We start from the raw sequence: 19205 nt of genomic DNA on the forward strand, positions 1-19205 counted from the left end.
CACGAAGAGACCGACCGCGGACAGGTGGATAAGGACGTACTACGTGCGTACAGTGGTGTGCGTGGCTCTTGTACCGCTTTCCTTCATCGGCACACCTGCAGCGGCATGGTGAGTACTTCGATACCTCTAACGGTTAGAAGAATAACTGAACCAAGCGTAAGGTAGCTTTTTCAAGTAACTTTTTTTTTTTTTTTTGTTGGTAATGCGGACTATGGATGCCGTGGAGCCAGAGTTTCGACAAGGCGACTTGGCTTTGTCAGGACGACGCTCTCTTTTCGTAAGGCTGTCTCCGTCGCCTCATACATCGTCCGTTTTACGATTGGTGATCAGTGCGTCTCCATATTCCCGTCAACCTCGCTATGTCCAGTGCAGGGCCGTACCCAGGATCCTCCTTTCTTCTTGATATGGGTGGTGGAGACACAGACGGCCGTTTCGAAAATTTCATACTGACTTATACTTTTTGCGTGTGAATCAAGCGCAACGCTGACATATAAAAAATAAGTTTCATTTGTTGTGAGGAGTATGTACGGAGCAGAAAATCGCCATCGCAACACCGCGTAGACTCGTGTAAGGTCAGCAGTCCCCCCCCCCCCCCAACTTGACAGCCCAAAATTTGTAAAAAAAAAGAAAAAGAAGAAGAGGAGAAGCAATCGCGTACGGTGACCCGGTGGCGCGCGCGCTCGCGCATCGGCAAATTTTCGCGTGCTTCGCACTTTGTACTTCGACGGCTTTGTAGTGGGAGCAGAGGAGGGCATGGTCTGATGTGTTGCATGTTGCCGCCGTGAGGGAGTGCGGCAAGAGGTTCCTCCTGAAGCCTTATTTCAACCCTGGGAAGAATAAATAGCGGTACTAACGAAATCTTAAGCGGGAAAAGAACACGTAAATAAATGTGTGTTTTGGAGCCACAACAGAGCGCGTAGTCACAAGTTCGCACGTGGGTGCACACGTTCACATCTCTTTGTACGGGTTTTCGGTGAGCGCGGTTTGTTAAACATCGCAGGTACCTGCGAAGCACGCCTGCTTCAAAGAGTTCATGAGAAATAGGAGCCACAAATCTGTTTTGAGTACCGCCGACTGTAACTGCTCAGTTATACAGCTAGGTTGTACAGCTAGGTATACAGCTAGCTAGGCGAACGGAAGCGGTGAAATAAATTTTGGGTAATTCTGTGAAAAACCTACTTTCATTTAATTCCGGAAACTTTTGTTTATTACTGGCAGAGAAAATGAAGACAAAACTCGCCATTCTTGAAATTCACGCCAGAACCTCAACGCCGGTACGTTAGCGTGGTGTCACGTGTTTCAAACTTTTTTTTTTCTCTCTCTCTCTCACTTTTATGTGCCTTCCTAGCAACGTGAAAATTTCCTGAAGCTTGCTAATGTGAGCCATATTGGTTTCTGGGTCGGCGTCTCCCATAGCCTTTGCGTTGCTTTGGGACGTTAAACCAAATCAATCAATCAACAACATTTATCCGTCAGGTCAGAGAGAAGAGTGGGTGAAAATTGTCTGTCGCGTGGTTGTTTTTTTTTTCTTTTTGTCATTCATGTACGAAAGGACGAACCGAGATGCGCTGAAGTGCTACTTGTTGCTTACTGAAAAATAACTTCGGTAGCGATAAGTGACATTTTCACTTCCAAATGTTAGGGAAACCGCTACGGACGGTGCCGGTACTACCGTGCGGTTCCTACGTCGGCCAACGATAAGAGATGAAAGCTCAGACACGTCCGCGCACCCTCGGTGCGATAAGGAGGACAATAGGCCGCAGTCTATTCTCTATGAGTCACATATCTTGTGGCAGAGTTGTGTTCATTTAAAGGAGGTGAGACGATCGCTGCTCGTGACTGTTTGAGGTGTACCTCATTTCACCTCTTTGCTTTGAATGTTTGCGTCTGAGAATCCGCCAGTTCCTTCGAGTTCACGGACAGTTTCTCGCCAAGGACTCCTAATCGGTCACCGAATGCCAGCAAGCTGCCGCAACTTGCGTTCACAGGCGTACTTACTGTAGGCTGTGTGTGCGTGCAGTACTGACCACGCCAACGCTAACTGCGGCAAATGTGGGTCGTTAGAGACCACAGAACACATTTTGTTGGAATAACCAGGTTGTAGAGATGAAAGGGCTCGCTATTACAGTAAGAACGGGCTCTGGCTTCTCAAGAACCACTAGATCTGGGGAGCATACCAGGTCCCATGACTTCTCCTTCGAAGCAGCGTAAAACCTCTCTCTTTACTCATTCCAAGGTATATTTGCCTGATTGACAAGCTCTAGCGTATTTACACCAGCACAATCCCGCTTGCCTCGCCTGCACATGCCATGATCACAGATTATCACGTTGCAGTGAAGGTGAAGAAAAATGACAACGCCGGGCACCGGATTTTTCGCTTCATGGAGCGCATAAAAAGCTAAACCCCACAAGAGCGATTTTGTGCTCGACGGCTTCGAGCGACGAAACAGGCCGTTGCATGAACATGTCGCTAGGTCTTGTCGCTCAATTGCGGAAATCTAGAATTCGTTGCTCGTCGCCCGGAAGTGCCACGGGCGACTAGCCAATAGGGCGAAGCCGGAACTGGATGTACATCACTGAAGTGATACCGAATGTCGCACGGAACTAGCAAACGATTGAATTTTTATGCGTGCAAGGATAAGAACCTATACTGCAAGACTTTCATAATTATTTTATGCTGCTTTTTAAAATAAAACACACCAACTTAAATTAATAAAGCACGCGTCAAGCCCGTTCCGGCACGTATAGTGCTGCCTTCATACCGGCTACACTGGGGAGACGTCGCTCGAATTAGTCGCTCGCATGGGGTACAACTTGCAGGCGACGCGATGCGAATGCGACAGCCATCTCCATCGCTTCGCTTGTCGCTGTCGCGCGCAAGATCGTTTGCATGGGGTTTATACTTAAGGCTTTCACCTTAAAAAAAAAAGAAAGAAAGAAAACGCTGTGCCAAACCTGCGGGTCACGAATTTAACTATTTGTTGGGCCCAAACTTGCGCCCATAAAAATCGAGTGACACTCAATGCGCAACGATAGCGGCGAGGACAGTCGTCGATGGTCGAAATCTAATCTACAGGTCAAGTGTGTCGACTATTCACATAGCCGTACATTTCAGCGTATAGCCTTTCGAGCATGTTCCGATACGAGACGCTTATTGTGGCCTGCGATAGCTTTGCAACAGCGGTTAGCGGGTGAAAGGCAGGTCGTGCCCCCAATGAACAATAACAATGTAACGCGTCAATATTATGTTGCCTCTCCTTTTCCAGTCCTCCTGCTCCTATATAGATAGGGGCCCTATCTATATAGGAAGAGGAGGACTCACTCGAAGCACTGTATATTCTAAAGCTTGCACCACTCAGCCTTCCACCTCGACACAGAGCCTCCCTTTGACAAAAGTGGTCACTGCTCTTTAGCGAACGTCCAGATCAATTCCTGAAGAAAAAAAAAGGTAGAGTCTTTTTCAATCGAGGGGTGGTGCAGTGGTAAATTCGGTGCAGAGGAAGAACTTCGAGTCAAGGATCGTTTGAGAATACGGGCGTTAATCTGGTTCCACGTAAGTTCCACTAAGTGCAACATTCTCGCAGATGTGTTCCACTTAGTGCATGGATACCTGCGTGAAAGGAAGTCAAGAGTTTGGAACGGGTAACTATATGCCACTATACGTCCTCGCACATCTTAGTTGCGCGTTGGTTTTGCGCCGTGTACAGACTGGTGCGCATGTATTACGGAGGCCATGATATTGGCAGCGGACGTGGACGATGGACGTTGTGTGCAACGTTATACTAGGTTGTGTGCACCGTGAACTTGAGAATATGCCTGTGCATGTCGCGATCGAGAGCTTGCTGCAGCTGTTCGCAGTAAATGAGTTCGAAGCCTAGGGAGATTCTCTCAAACTCGCCTTTGTGTCTTTTTCTTTCCGAAATACATGACTGTGACTTATAACGAAAAGAAAAGCCTTTTATTCTTTTGTTTGTTGTATTAAAAATTAAAGCGTGCTTTCTCGGTAAGCGCGGAGACTTTTTTTTTCCTCCTCCACCAATCGATGCCATTTACATTGTTTCCTCTGTTTCCGCTAGCCTGGAGAAGGAGCAATGCCCGAGGTGGCAATGATCAGCACTGCCGAAGATCCACGATGTGTGGAGGGTCCTTCGGAGGCCGAGAAACCCGCTGATAAAAGCTCGTGGATTCGACAGAAAAAGGTAATAAATTGTCCTCACTGCGTCCGTTGGATTCGCCTATAAGTGTTTTCTGTAACCGCAAAAGAAACCTGAAGTGCCACTCTGCAGGGACGCAGTCGAATTCCGCCATATTGCCGAATTCGCCATCTTGTTAGCGCTGATTGGTCCAGGGGCCTGCTGCGGCTTCTGATTGGCTCAAAGCACCATTATTACAGAGTTTAACAACATGGCGGAATTCGCCAGAGCAGTCCAGAGTAGCACCCCGGTTAAAGACTGATAAAGAGTCACCGGGTAACTCAGTGAGGCAGACAAACAGATACAGATAGCCTGTCTCTCCGTGCCGCGCCCCCACACAATGAATGGGCGAGCGATAAAGTGCACGGTCGTGTCCTCGATATCGCGCAACACAAGATGTTGACGCCGTACGTGTATCTCCGCTAACCCGGTACTTCCCAAACGCTTATACGTCTGCGGAGAAGCTAAAATTCTGTAGTGTTTACCAGCGTTTTGCAAAAGTCCTGCTCACAAATCAGTGGTATAGTACAAAGCGATGTGTAATACAACGACTTTGTCCGCTTTAATGTATATAGGTGCAGTTTACAGAAGTGTGGGCGTCGTTTTACTGTGATAGCAATTATATGGGCACTCCAGGCGCATTTCTGCCGTCGTCGTGAGGTTCCGTATGAGTGAAAGCGTGTGAGGGTGAGCCAGCGAAGGCGGTTCAATTTCGCATGCGCGAGCGAAGAACGCGGCCCGGATGCGTGCCCTCTCCTGTGGCGCGCGAGGAAGGGGGTTGAGGCGAGGAAGGAGGGGCGTTCTTCTCAGGCGGCTGCTATGCTGCCTCATCGGCCTCCTTGCCCGCTGTTCCGTACAGAGTGGAGACAACCGCAGCGTTTACTGCTGCGTTGGCCACGCGAATCGCAGGCGCCGTATGGAGACGCTTTGCCTGCGCTCGTGTCTTGAAAGCGATCTGCGACGTGGCTAAAGCGCGCCCGCGCTGGCCTCATCTTCAAAGCAATCTGCGATGTTTACGGAGTGCGCGTAGTGCCGGTAGCTTCGTATACGCTGTGCTTTCGAGGTTTCGTTAGCGCTGAAGCGAGACGTGCATGAAGGTCAATTCGCCTTGCTGCTGCTGCGATTCCTCACTCCCGAATTTTGACAGCGAGTTTCCGCGCTCATCGAGCGAGATGTGTTCATGTTTACCTGTGCGCGCGTGACACCGTGCTGGTTAATTTAGTTAGAACACTCCCGAATTTTGACAGCGAGTTTCCTCAATGACAAGTGTAAGTAAATGATAATTATTTTTAAATCCATATTATATATTCGCAAACACAATGGGCTGTCTTTCAATATATACTTCCTTCCACGGGAGTGGAACAGGCTTTTCCCGGGAAGTTACCTCAGTTATTGCTTGGAACTTATATATACGCCAGTGCCTTTTTCGTTTCTTACGCTTTTTTTTCGTTTAGATGTTTGGAACGTGCGTAACTGTTTTCTTAGTTAACTTCTACAACCTCAATTCATGTCTGCTCGATGTTGTACCTTACGCCTCCCTTCCTCCATTTTCCAGCCCACATAAACGCACAGCTGATTTATTTATTCCGTCGTTTCAACACTTTCAATGCCACAATGACAAGTATATATAATAGCGTTGAAGATCGCGGTTTAAAAAAATGGTGCAAACGACCAGATCACTGGCTATAGATGTGGGGAGGTGGTTCCAGCTGGACGATTCCCTTGAAATGACAGGAGTTCGAATGCAGATCTGTACGGCAGCTTGGGACGTTGACCTTGAATTTTTGGTCTATGCGATGGAGATTAGGTGTATGCTGTAATAGACGTACATTGCTTTGCCGCAATTCGGCGCCGTGGGTATGTAATAGAGAGTAAACAAATAACATAATAAAATGGCATTCTCGAAGTCTGTAAGATAGATGCACCTACGTCCAACCTGTGTCCGACTCATGGATAACAGGAATACTAAAGATTTTAAAAATATTTCAGTTGTATTGGTAAATTACCCTACAATACAAAACTAGAATTCGTCGACGATTGCGATACTCCCCAATGAGACATTTGAGCGCAGCTCTATATACGTGTTTTCGTTTCGCGATATACTGGCTGGCGCGGACAATCGGTCTCGAGCGGCACGTTGCAAAAGGAGCGAGATGTGGCGCAAGAGGCAGCGCGTGGATGTCGCGTGGGCGATTCACAGCAGCCGCCGCAGACAGACCTCCGCTCACGCAGCGCTTTGTTTCAGGACAGATGACGCGCGCTACCCGCCGTATCGTAGCCATCGTCGCCGCTGAGGCTGTCTGCGCGGCACTGCGCTTCTCGCGCTTTCGCGATACGCTCTTCCTCCGCTTTCCGTTCTCGTGCATGGTTTCTCTGCACCCCCCTCCTCCGCATTCCTCCTCGCGCTCTCATAGCTATCGCCGTCTTTCATCTCCCGCTGTGTTCCGCATTCGCTCTTTATTTCCTTCTCTGCGCTTGTTCGCTCGGTTACGAGGGACGCCGATGCTTGCACCGCAGGAACGGGCGCCTAAAAGCTGCGCTCTAAAATGCTGCTGTTACGTTGAGCAGAGACTTAATAAGCCAGAAAAGACGCAAAGAACGACACACGTGTGGCGACACCATCTTGAAGTTTCCGCACCCTCTCGCTGTGACATCACGAATTTCGATGGCGTCAGCTCAGGCCTCGTTAATATTTTAATGGTAAGGAATGGACTAAAATGCATTCTAAATAAGCTATAAGATTACTCTAGGCAAGCCGCTGGAGTTTTTACTAAGCCACAGGGGCCCCAAATATTCAAGAAAAGCACTTTGAAATTAGTGACATCACCCTGACGTATACATGCGCTGGGGTTTCGACACGAAATTTCGATGGAATTCTGGGGTTTGACGTGCCGAAATCCCAATTATGAGGCACGCCGTAGTGAGAGACTTTCGATAAATTTTGACCATAAGGAGATCGTTAATGTGGCCCCCAATGCACGAGACAGCTAGGGGTATTCTTGCATTTCGTCCCCAACGAAATGCGGCCGGGAGTCGACACGAAATTCAAGAAATGGAACTTTGACCGCCATTTCTTTTCCGGATAAAAACCAACCTATTACCACGAAATTAGCAAAAAATAGGACTTTGAACGCATGCTTTATTATTGTAAATTGATTTAGCGCTTCTCTTCAATGTGCTTGAGTTAATTACCTTTCTGCGCCACTGTATTTCCAGGCATGGCTCGTGGGTCTGACCATCTTCGGTCTGGCCACGGTGGTGATCGTCGTGGTCGCCGTCTGCGCTACAATTCTTGGCCCTAAAAACCCGCCCATAAAAGGTTGGTTGCTTTCACACGCATGCAACGACACAAATACCGTGTGCTTCTCGCAAACGGACCCGTTTTAGAGGGGATGGGGTTTGGAGAAGATCCAAAATGTTGTCAGGTGCATCAAGCGCCTTTCACCGGTGTCGCTTTTCTTGTGTATGTATGAAAAAAAAAGACAATTAGTATACTATTACGGCTGTTGTTACTACCACTACTATACTCGTACTACTAACTACTTTCGACGACCTTTTCATCGGGCAGAGAGAATGCACTTCCTCTCACAACTGTTGAGCAGGGGTGTAGAGGCCCGCATGGCTAGCTGACAGCGCAGTGCTGAATCTGCAACGCTTTTGCTGCGGGATCACGCGTAAGTACAGCAGTCTAGAGGGCACTATACGGCGGCGCCTGTACAGGGAAGCCGTTGAAAGGGTCTCTAACAGTCTAACAGAGTACGATCAATGGTTTCTGTACTATTTCCACACACTACACCGAGTCCTTCTCATCTAAATCTTTTTTTTTTCTCCCACATATACCTATAGGCGTCCTCAAACACCCTGATCTGAATTAGAACGGTAGGGCACTGCTCTGTTTCTTCATAAAAGCTTTCTCTTCTAATTTCTCTCTCTCTCTTATTGTCTTTTTTTTTCTTTAATATCGTTATATGGAAGCTTTCTCTCCAGAATTCTTTCTTATTCAGCGTATTGTTTCTGCATGTATGGCTTAACATTTATTACCCTTTTCTCTGCCGCTGTCCGCCCTGTTAGAGTAAAAAAATCCGCAGATTCGACGCAATACTGCAACCTAACCGACGCGAAGCTTGCTTGATTTAGCGAGGTACTACCAGTAGAGGATGACACAAGCACAACCTCTGACCCACCACGGTTGCTTAGTGGCTATGGTGTTGGGCTGCTAAGCAAGAGGTCGCGGGATCGAATACCGGCCATGGCGGACTCATTTCGATGGGGTCGAAATGCAAAAGCATCCGTGTACTTAGATTTAGGTGCACGTTAAAGAACCCCAGGTGGTCCAAATTTCGGGAGTCCCCCCACTACGGCGTGCCTCGCAATCAGATCGTGGTTTTGGCACGTAAAACCCCCGTAATTTAACAAGAACAACCTCGTTGGCTGTAGCTGTTAGCTGCTTCGTGTAACAACGATGAAGGCGATGTATGGTGCTTGTAGAGGGAAGAATTTGTGCAGTTTCTGTGACACATTAGAAATAATTTAACATTACTGACTGCACTGCCGCCGTTTCTCCTGTCTGATTAAAAGGACGCTGCAAATTACAATGCGACAGCTCGGCCTGCCACTGCACTCTCCAGTGCTGCTGTCTTTCGCAGCTTCAGTGCTTGGACAATCACACACTGATGTATGCATCGTCACGGAGAAAGACATGCATTGTTGGGTCTAACCGATTTCATTGTTAATCACATTAATCATTTCATTCTTCCCTCACTGTGTCATATATACATCCTTTTTCTAGGTTCTATTAGAATTTTCTTTACTGAATAGTCTACGGCATATCACTGGCCTTAATTTATTCATCAAAATTATGGATTTCTAAATTGATTCGCTTAGCACATATGTAAATTCTATCCGACTTTTAGTCAATCCTCCCGTGACCGGATATCCGCCAAATACGTGAAGGTCATCATCGTCATCAGAATGTTGATGAGGGCTGTATGAACGCAGAAATGCGTAATCTATTTAAATGCATCCTAACACTCGCAGCCCCATGACCTGCAATCGGCAGACTTGTGAGCGAAGCGTTCTTTTTTTAGATTGTTATTGGGCTGTCGCAACAGCTCGGCCTACGCGCGGTCCTTACCCACACTGTGGGTCTTGTGGCTGCGACCCACCTGACCTATACAATGCAGTATTGTATGCATCGCAGTGTAGTAGATAAACAGTAATTTATTGCCGGTGATTACGAGAGGATGGAAGTGTGGAGTTTTCATTCCACGCAGCGAAATGCGGCTGTCAGGTATACTGTCGTTGTGAAACTCTGTGGTGGTTCTCCAGCACGTTCTGCTACATCTTGGCTTACGGCAACCTCCGCTTCGAAGTCGTTGCACCAAGGCGGGAGCTTGAATTTACTGATTAGCTGCCCAAGATGGAAATATATGCTACGAAATCTGCGTCGGCTTTTCGTTTTCTTTTTTTTTTTTCCAGTAAGGCTGAGGTTTGGGGACGAACGGAAGCGCTGGCTCTCGAATGATCTCTATGTCACGTGTGTTTGTTTCGCTTGCTTCCTTGCGCAGTCGGGCCTCGCTACCCGGCTGCAATACATTAAAGGCGCCCCTGCGTGAACGGGGCCTGGTGACAAACTATTTCGAGGAAGTCGCTGCATAAGCAAACTAAGGATGTATCTCTACCTAGTCGCTCCATTGGATAAATGTAAACAGTTGCGCGTTCTTTGGTCTGTCCTCTATGCTATCCTCTCTCCCTGTCCTTCTACTCTCGTGTCCCTATCACACCGCTATTGACCGCCGTCCAGGTGCGTGCGGTCAAAGCTAGACAGTTACAGTGCGGTAAGCAGAGATTCCGTCTTCCTTCCTTTTCATTCCTCGTTTATACTTGATAAACGACCAGTCATCATCATCGTTTGCTCAATTACCCTTCTTAATTCCCCTGTACAGGCTACCTTGCCGAGTACCAGAAGCTCCCTGATCACGAGGTGTACAGGCCGGCACCATCAGCTGTCCTCAACGACACGGACCTAGAGCACTGCGCCGCCAACTGTTCGACCAACCTCGAATGGGAATGCGAGCACGTGCAGTTTTGTGCTCGCGAAGGAACGCAACGCGGAACCTGTCATCTGTTCCACGCCAACACCAGGCTGCGCTCCTACCTGTCCCACAGCTGCGACGTCTACACTCGTGGTACGTCGATTGTTTATGAACAGGCTGCGTCACTGTAAATATACACATTGCTCGCTATGCCAACTTATTAGGGGTGTGAGAATAGCTGTTCTTGAAAGGAAACCGAGTACAAATCGAATTGCGCCAGCAGCGAGTCGAATCTAGTGTTTCTTGCGAATAATTAATTGCGAACAACGTATACAGACATCTCCCCATGAATTTCAAATAATTTTCCCATCCTGGTACTCCCAACGTTCGAAAGTTTCGGTCGTTATACACTGCACATTATGAAACACGCTTTGTGAAATGCACGAAGGAATTGCTTTAAGTTTAACCATACAAGCAGTTTGTTCACTCACTCAGGGCTCTTCGGAGCACACGTGGTCATGCACTGATATATCATAGTGCGACGTAATGTGCCAATGCGTTTCTCTCGCATTCGCCGCTATGTCGCCACTGATATTCAAAGAGGTATTTCAATGCAATACATTTTTCTTATACTAGAGACATAAGCATGCAGGAGGGACACGATAACTAATCTCCACGAAACACTTTAGACAGAAGCGTAGGCAGCTCTGCATAAAGTAGAACAAGAATGACCAATGCTGCTCATTTGCAATCGAGACAATGTTTGCGAAAGGCATATGTCACTTTGTTTGCGCTGTGCAGGAGACCCTGCAGAGACCGGCATTCCGCACGGAGGAGCATCATCGCTCAAGACAGGTACGACTAGCACTGCTACCCTAATATCCTTGTCTTCCCACTTCAGTCGACTCTGAAGATAGCGGTGGGCTTTTGCGGCATATCACAAGGTTCCCTTAAAACGCACACACGCACGCCCGCCCGTTCGCGAAAGCATAGAATTTTGTACATGATCGCAGTACATGGCGTTCAAACCAATTAAGGCATATATGACGTCACTTCTCTTGAGCCTCCAGTACGCATAAGCATAGCCTTCGTTAGTGGTTTTTGTTACTATGAGGCTGCCGTCGCTGGGGCACGCGATGCGGACACCACCTGCAATAAAGTAACTGCCGATGCCTTTATCCAAGCCGATAAGTGTCACGGAAGCCATCATCGCGACAATAGTTCCGCTCACTCCGGTTGACCGGAGCGTCACTAGATAACGCCACCAGCGCTGCTGCTCACGTCTACGTCAGTGGTGCCATGTGTAGGCGGCGTACAGCAGCTGAACGTTCACGACGTCCTTCTGGCTACCGCAATCGCTGCCGCCCTATGCAGCCAGCGATAGCACAGTCTCCGAGATCTGTATTTCTTACCCAAAGGGGGCCGTCGCTGGGGCTGGGGCGCGGATTTGGACACCGCCGATATCCGTAAACTGTAGAAACGCACGTTCACTGTTTTCCACAGAAACCCAACTATCACCCTTACCGAAATATAGTACGTTTGAGACAGCAGCAGCGTTCGTAGCGCCATCTTGCCAAGCCTCCTTCAACCACAGTGGCTTAGAAGCATTTTTGCTGTGCATCATTACAGAGCTTTAGTTTTGCCGTACATGTATTGCACTTCATGGAATGGCAGGTTACTAGGAAGTTTACATTACAGTCGGCTACGTATCCGGTAAACTATGGTGGCGAGACATAGGTCAACCATTATTCAGTGAACTTTGAAGAGTAACACGTATACGGGGACAAGCTAAATGTCTGTTAGACTAGTCTAACTCCAAACTTATGTATCACTTAACTTGTAACACCAAATATTGTGGTTACGATATAGTACTCGTGTGCTGCAGTAGATACACTAGTTCACAATAGGGAGTCAGAAAATTTTGGTTATGAGAATTAATTGTAGGCAATTTTTTTTTCTTTTTTTTTGTTCTTTAACCTAGGTAGGACATTAGGCAGTATAACAGCAAGAGTTTGATGGACCTACCGCCCCGTTCCAAAGGGGACGCTCATAAGATCCATATATCCATCGATCAAAGCTGGTATCTCCAGCGTTCCGGTTTTCTTTAAAGTGTTAACCTTTTACCGAAAGACTAACATTTCCAACTTTCTCTTCTTGTGCGTAGGAGTTTGCGGAAGACTGTCGTGGATTCTCTCGAGCCTAGTTGTGGCCGTCATTTTTGTCGCCTGACCATGGCATCGCCGCGCTTCGACAGTGGGGCCATCTGCTGGAAGAGTGTCGATGTCCTCACCCTCAATCAGCTTCTATCGGCACTGTGCACACGTCTGCTCAGAAAATACTCTGCGCCGGAAGCTGACAAGTGATCTGGGACTGCATTGTGCACCAATCTCCACGCTTAGTGAGAACAGCAATTGGATTCATGCTTTTGTTGTCTTTGTCCTCCCCAAAATATTAATCTATAGAATGTTAATTTATAGTGCTTGGCCGAGTCGAGTTGGCAGTTAGTCATGCCACTAATGCCCCGGTTCTCGCGCTCCATTTTTGTTCTCTTTCGCGAGCTCTTGGGCGGGGCAACCTTTCCCGACGGTGATATATCGCATAATACTCTTGTGGTCACATCAAGGCAGGATATATTTGTACTGTTATAGCACTAGTAATTGCAAGAGACATCGGCTAATAAAGCACCGCTAGTTCATCGGCAATGTGGGCTGCCCCCGCCCCCGACTCGCGCAGCGGTGGGCATGCAGTGCCCCTATTCAGTATTCTCATTCCACGTATATTCCAGCTCCAACTGAAAAAAATGTTCGCCGATGTTTTCTACTGAACTAAACGGAACGGTGTTCTGCGTAAAATTGCCGAGCACACTTTATTTTGTTTTTAGATACACATAGCAATAAACATGTAGAACAGCCGCTATCATCCGGAAGAGTTTCATACACTTGCAAATAGCACTTATCACCCTGAAACATTATTTCGCACCACTCTACCTGGAACATAGGCGTGCGAACACAGAGTGGCGGGGGCAGCCAGGGGGCATGCCCTCTGCCCTCCCACCCTTTCGCTTCCCTCGGGAAGGGGCGGGCGCAGCTTTAGTGCACAGTCGTCGGTTCCCTTTCCCGCAAGCCCCTTCGATAGTTGCTTTTGTGTTGAGCAGGGCATTGCGCTGTCTGCCAGCTATATGCTTCGGTCATTCATTCACCCATTGGTCAGAAAGAATGCAAGCTTTTGCAAACAAGCACAGGATGTGTAAGAGCTAGAACATTTAATTACTCAGTTTAGCCGTGCTTGTTAGCATCCCAAATACTTCGTGCCTTCTGCCTTGAAAAGCACAATGTAACATATCTTCTGTAGTAGCAGTAAACTTTATTTTGTCCGAGATGGGGTTTGAGGAGGGGGAAGTCGGAATGGTCCGTCGTCTTCCTCAGGCGGCTTTCCCGGCGTTTTTCGATCGGCCATCTGGACGACCCGGAGTTGGAGATCCGGGTGTGTGTGTACGTGTGTGTGTCTGTGTGTAATATATATTTTTGCGGGGACGGTATAAAAGTTCACAAGTTACTGCATTTGCTGTAATGCCGTTCACAAGTTACTGAATTTGCCGTGCAGAGATCTGTTGCAGAGTTCGCGAATCGTGTATAGTTATACGACTTTCTACGGGTATCCGTACATGTGTGACACGTGAAATTGTACTTCGTTGAATACAGTAACGTTTCGTTCAACAGTGTAAGGTGTTGGGACTCAATAAAATGTTATTAAAAAAGAATCGAATGCCCTTTCGCACTGTTTGTTTTGCGTATGTGTCACGATGCAAACACGCGAACCCTCGGATCGCGTTGTCTACCGTTCCAGAGCAACACTAAGGCACGTAACAGTGGTGCCTCCGTAATAATGTTGACCACCTGGGGTTCCTTAACGCGCGGTGTAAATTTAAGCACACGAGCGTTCTTGCATTTAGCCCCCATCGAAATGATGCCGCCGCAGGCGGCATCGCACCCGCGACCTCGTGCTCTCTGGCAGAACGCCACAGGATATATACTGCGCCATCACGGCGTCAGATCAGTTCTGCCGAGCCCCACCGAAAGATTATATATAATCTCTTGCTGCTGCAAATATTTAGGAAGCATGGCGTCATTTTTTTAAGTACCTGTCACGTTCTTTTGAGGGCATTTAAACGTGCGCTTACAGTAAATGTGAATTCCTCGATAGTTCAGCGCCTTGTCCGTCCTGTCTTGATTTTTTTTTCGCTTCGTGTAATTTCGCGCTGTCCAAGTTTTCAGATATTGATTACCAACCACGGCCAGCAATAATGGTTCCCTTGAAGCCCGCGATGTGGCGGAATGTTAACGAAATGGGAGGGAAAAAAAATTGCCATCCGCGCGACAGCAGCCACGACGCTATACAAAGTGAACCGACACGTATACGGACGGGTTCGACAGAAAGAAAGCTTTGCAGCTGAACACCAAATTCGCCCTTGTTCGCGGATCGAACCGCCAAGTGAGCTAATCGGGAGGCCAGCAGAGCGAAGGCAAATCAATCGATAGCTCGAAGCACGGGGACACTGAATGGTTAAAAAATTAAATTATGGGGTTTTACGTGACATAACCACTTTCTGATTATGAGGCACGCCGTAGTGGAGGACTCCGCAAATTTCGACCACCTGGGGTTTCTTCAACGCACACCTAAATCTAAGCACGCGGGTGTTTTCACATTTAGCCCCCACCGAAATGCGGCCGCCGTGGCCGGGATTCGATCCCGCGACCTCGTGCTCAGTAGCCTAACACCATAGCCACTGAGCAACCACAGCGGGTACACACTCAGTACGACAAACCTGTTCTGGGAAAGCCAATGAAAAGGAAAATTGAAGCGCTCAATAGTCACGCTAAGCCAAGCAACACGAAATAACACGCTGCCCTGTTGCAAAAAACCGTGCCCACGCCCCCACTTCGTTACCTCCGGCGCTTGTCATCTTCTCGTCCGTCCGTCCGTCGCGTAACACGATATACGTTTCAAGATGGGACCTGCAGCAGCGAGCGAATGGACCTTCGTGACGCCTCTCGCTTCAACGCAAACTAAGCGGTGACAACACAGCGCACACAAAGCTATCAGCACTCGGCGAAGTCTGTCCCCATCGCAGATCGCTTTCAAAATATGTAGGGCCCACGCGGTCGCGTCATACCCAGCTGCCGCCGGAGTACGGTCGATCACGGTTGATAATGGTTCGGCGCGGACGGATAATGCGCTAAAGAGCGATAACGGCTTATAGTGATCGGAACGTCGTCATCGCACCTGGCGCCCCGCCTGCAGTAGTTTTTTTGGGTCATATCAATCCACCTTGCGCCGCCGTCCGCAGCAGCAGTTCGTGTCGTCGCAGCGCTGTCGCCTCTGATCAATCAATCAATCAATCAATCAATCAATCAATCAATCAATCAATCGGCGCATATAAATTTTGGTTGCAAACATCTCACACTGAAGCCTTCGTCCGCAAAAGCGTTCTTTGAAGCGCCGCAGTGACTCATTGGTGTCTCCTGCTGTGCACGAGGTCGCGGGTTCGAATTCGTGCTACGGCGGTCGCATTCCCGATGGAGTCGAAATGCAGAAAGGCTCGCGTACAGTGTCTCGTATTTGCGCCAAAGTGCCACCAGCTGCAGTCAATATAATCCTAAAATCGCCACTATATACATACGGCGTTTCTCGTGGCACCCGGGATCAGTTCGACCAGTGTCAGTGAATCGATCATATAGCACATGAATTTCTGGTGCAGACATACTTCCCTCCGAGACCATCGACCACAAAAGGCGTCCCTCGCGCGACCTCTTTTAGTGCGCCATCAGCGGTATATAACAAAATGTAACCCGAAGGTCGGCGGTCCGGTCCAGTCTGCGCAGCCGTTTGACAGCTGCAGCGACAGTCAGAAGCGGCGGTGTGCTGTGGGCGACTGCGTCGGCTCCGAGCTCGACATGGCCGCCAGGCCCAGCTCGATGGTTGACGCGGGAACGAGACACTGCTCCAGTTTCTACAAAAAGCGCAAGCGACAGCGGGCCTGTGAACACGTGGGTGTAGGCACGCGTGTGCCGTGTAAGGGTCCATAGAAAATATGGGCTTCGGCTAGTTTTAAGATTCGCATCCACATCGAAAAAGAAAAACCTTCAGCCACTTTACACATATAAACGGGTGTTAAGCTTCTTTCGCAGCTCACGCTGCGTTTGATTTCTAATTAAGTACTGGAGAATGCGCTTTCAAGGTCGGTGCCGAATAAGCAAGCTGCCGCGCCAACCGGGGAAGGATCACGTGGCTTGCCAAAGTAGAACTCCGGCATCGACCTCGGCGCATGCGCGTGACGTCAGCTCTTGGAAAAGTACGTGCTGCAGCGGCAGCGCTGGCGTCGCATGCGCTGCTAACGCAAGTGTGGTTCTATTCTGTCTATCAGTATTGGTACGTTGTACGAAGCGAGTAGGTGATATTCGCAGAACATCCTGGCGACATCTGATAGTCATATTCAGGAGCTGAAGGTGTTTCCTGAAAAGTACCCGCCTTTCGAGGGGTTCCGGGGCGATAGGTCTGTCGTGCTGGCAGGTTGGCTGGAAATCGGGTTGCGATTCGACTCAGTCGAAGTTGTTCGTATATTTTGTTTCTTTGTTTAATGAAAACAAAAGAAGTATTTGGTTGCTCTAGCATATGTAATTTGAAAAAGAAGAGGTAACATTAGCGTGTCACAGTGTCAACCTCTATTCCTTTAGCTTTCTCTCGGGTTTTGGCACTTGCGTGATTGTCGCAGGCATGCAACATGTTTTGCGCATTTCTCATAAGCAATTCACAGCATTAGCATTGTCTACGGACTGTTACATTATTACAGGACGTGGCGTGCTCAGCCATTGCCGGAGAAGCTTCGGCCTCCGGACAGTGTTTCCACAAGGGGCCTTGTATTTAAAACTTTGCCTCCTTCCTGAGGTTCCTCTTTGCTGAAGCTTCTCTTCTTCGCCAATGGCTGAACACCGCCACGTCCTGTAATAAATAATGTTGAGCCAAAATACAAAATAACGCACTATCTACAAGCGCCAAGGGCAGGCAGAAGACGGCATCAAAAAATTAACGCCTCGATTTTCTTTTCACGCCGTTGTTGGCGTTATAATTTTTTCGTACCGCCGCCTAATCCGAACGGCAAGAAAGCGCGCATAGTTTGTTGTGAGAGTCGGGCGCGTGTTATCCGCTGAAACGCGTAATCTTTTGGCCTGGAGATGCCGAGAGCGGCCTGAGGAAGCGCGCATATTCGGTTAAACAACGGCCCTCCTCGACGTTGCCACTCGTGCAGTGCAGGTCTGCATGTATATTATAGGCCGCGCAAGCTCTTGGGCCCAGTGCGTCAGATCTCGCAACTGCCGCACGGTGTCGCCCCGCAGAGCAAGGCCGTCTGCTTGCGCGCTCTACACAGACGTGGACGCGGCTTGAAGTGTTTTGGGGAACAGTCGAAAACACCGCAGTCATAACTGTGTTCGCTAGCTCGCATGATACGGCACTGAAAATGTCTCTGAATTACGGTGGCCATTACCGAGTAAAAAAGAAGTAATCGGTAAACTGCAGTTAGGTGGAATCGATTACAAGTAGTTAATTGCTTGTGATTTGCTACGTAAGCCAGTCGTTCGAAAACGCTCCACTCTGCCAGTGCTACGATTTCAGGCGTGAACGATAACTGACAACGAGGCTTCGTTACTTCATTGCTGGTGAAGCACGCTTATACCAGCACTATAGCCCCTGACGCCGTCTTACATATAACCTCGTTAGCTGAACTAGCTGGAGCACTCTTGAACGACGACCGCTCGAATACGTCATTTTCTTTTACGAGCTGGCAGTCGGTATAGCACTGTCTCGCCTTCTCTGCGCCCTGACATCCTATGAAGAACTGCGTCGGCCACCGCACATCTGGTCGCACACCGCCGCCCCGTTTGTGCTGATACCACTCACGGCCTGGTTCCGGATGGCCTCCAGCACCGCCCACAGCGGCACCTGCAGGGCGCCGACGATGACGAGGCTCCAGCCGACGTAGCACACGTGCACCGGGAACTGGATGGGACCCAGTCGCAGGGAGCTGCAGCCGGAGAGCAGGCTCGTCACCAGGCTCACCTGCGAACGCGAGCCAGTCCAGTATGCACGTGTGAGGTGCGACGCGTTGTTGTTGGCGCGCCTGAAATGCTGCAGAGCCCACAATTCACCAGAGATTATATCGCCAAAGTCGGCGTCATGGCGCGTGACCTACCCGCCGCGGTAGGGCAATCTATGGCTTCTTCTATTTTGATGTAGCGCAAGTTGAACCACAGGGACAAGAGAAAGGCACATCTGAAACACACGCACACGCACACCGCTAACTTTCCATGGCAGCCGCATTCCGATCGGTGCGGAACGCAAGAACGCTCGTGTGGTACCGTGCATTAAGATTTGTAGACCCCCCACCATAACCCCGCCTCATAACCAGATCGTGGTTTCGGCACATAAAACAAATAAAAAAAGTTACTTAGTGTTGTTTAGCTGCTGTTGGCTACTTTTGCCGGCGCCACCGCCAGGACTATTAGTAGTAGTAGTAGTAGTAGTAGTAGTAGTAACAAGCAGTTGGCAGCAGTCCAGTTGCACGACAGCGCAACCGAGTGGCACTCACGGCCAAAGCGGCGGGGACGACGACGCACCAGGCGCACTCCAGCTTGACCGCCGACAGCTCGCCGTGCATCAGCATCACGTCCAGCTTCAAGTGCTCCAGGCCTGCGCCGATCGGACAGTCGCGAATAAACGACATATCATATTGACCGCAAATAAAGACGGGGACAGCGGAAGAAAACACAATAACGACACGGGCGGTAGCTTCAGAAGAACTCACGGCCCGTGTCGTTTTTGTGTTCTCTTCCGTTGTCCCCGTCTTTATTTGCGGTCAGTGTGATATGCAGCAAATGCCAACTCGGCCAAACTGAAGTTCTTACGATGCGAATAAACGAGA

At 48.9% G+C, this 19205-nt stretch overlaps 2 protein-coding genes across 2 annotated transcripts in view; one reads left to right on the forward strand and one right to left on the reverse strand.

Annotated features, from left to right (window-relative positions):
• LOC142557540 (uncharacterized) lies at positions 1 to 13990 on the forward strand. Its single transcript, XM_075669459.1, has 6 exons — positions 1 to 108; positions 4077 to 4199; positions 7410 to 7512; positions 10139 to 10381; positions 11030 to 11083; positions 12393 to 13990. Exons 1-6 carry the CDS (start codon positions 106 to 108, stop codon positions 12455 to 12457), a joined length of 591 nt encoding a protein of 196 aa, XP_075525574.1. The 5' UTR covers positions 1 to 105; the 3' UTR covers positions 12458 to 13990.
• The window catches only part of LOC142558549 (sodium- and chloride-dependent glycine transporter 2-like), a 25523-nt gene continuing 19415 nt past the window's right edge, over positions 13098 to 19205 (reverse strand). Inside the window, exons 14-16 of the mRNA XM_075670681.1 lie at positions 18873 to 18973; positions 18185 to 18343; positions 13098 to 16238 (exon numbers count right to left, since the gene is read on the reverse strand). Coding sequence (XP_075526796.1) covers positions 16134 to 16238; positions 18185 to 18343; positions 18873 to 18973 — 365 coding nt within the window. The 3' untranslated portion in view covers positions 13098 to 16133. The remainder of the gene's footprint in view (positions 16239 to 18184; positions 18344 to 18872; positions 18974 to 19205) is intronic.

The sequence above is a fragment of the Dermacentor variabilis genome, chromosome 9, assembly GCF_050947875.1.
Source record: "Dermacentor variabilis isolate Ectoservices chromosome 9, ASM5094787v1, whole genome shotgun sequence".
Taxonomy (NCBI): Eukaryota; Metazoa; Arthropoda; class Arachnida; order Ixodida; family Ixodidae; genus Dermacentor; species Dermacentor variabilis.

What these genes read in the sequence shown, in the direction of transcription:
- LOC142557540 (XM_075669459.1), top strand. An exon ending in CGTGGATTCGACAGAAAAAG is followed by an intron (nt 4,200 to 7,409) that starts GTAATAAATTGT and finishes CTGTATTTCCAG; the next exon opens with GCATGGCTCGTGGGTCTGAC. An exon ending in CTGCGACGTCTACACTCGTG is followed by an intron (nt 10,382 to 11,029) that starts GTACGTCGATTG and finishes TGCGCTGTGCAG; the next exon opens with GAGACCCTGCAGAGACCGGC.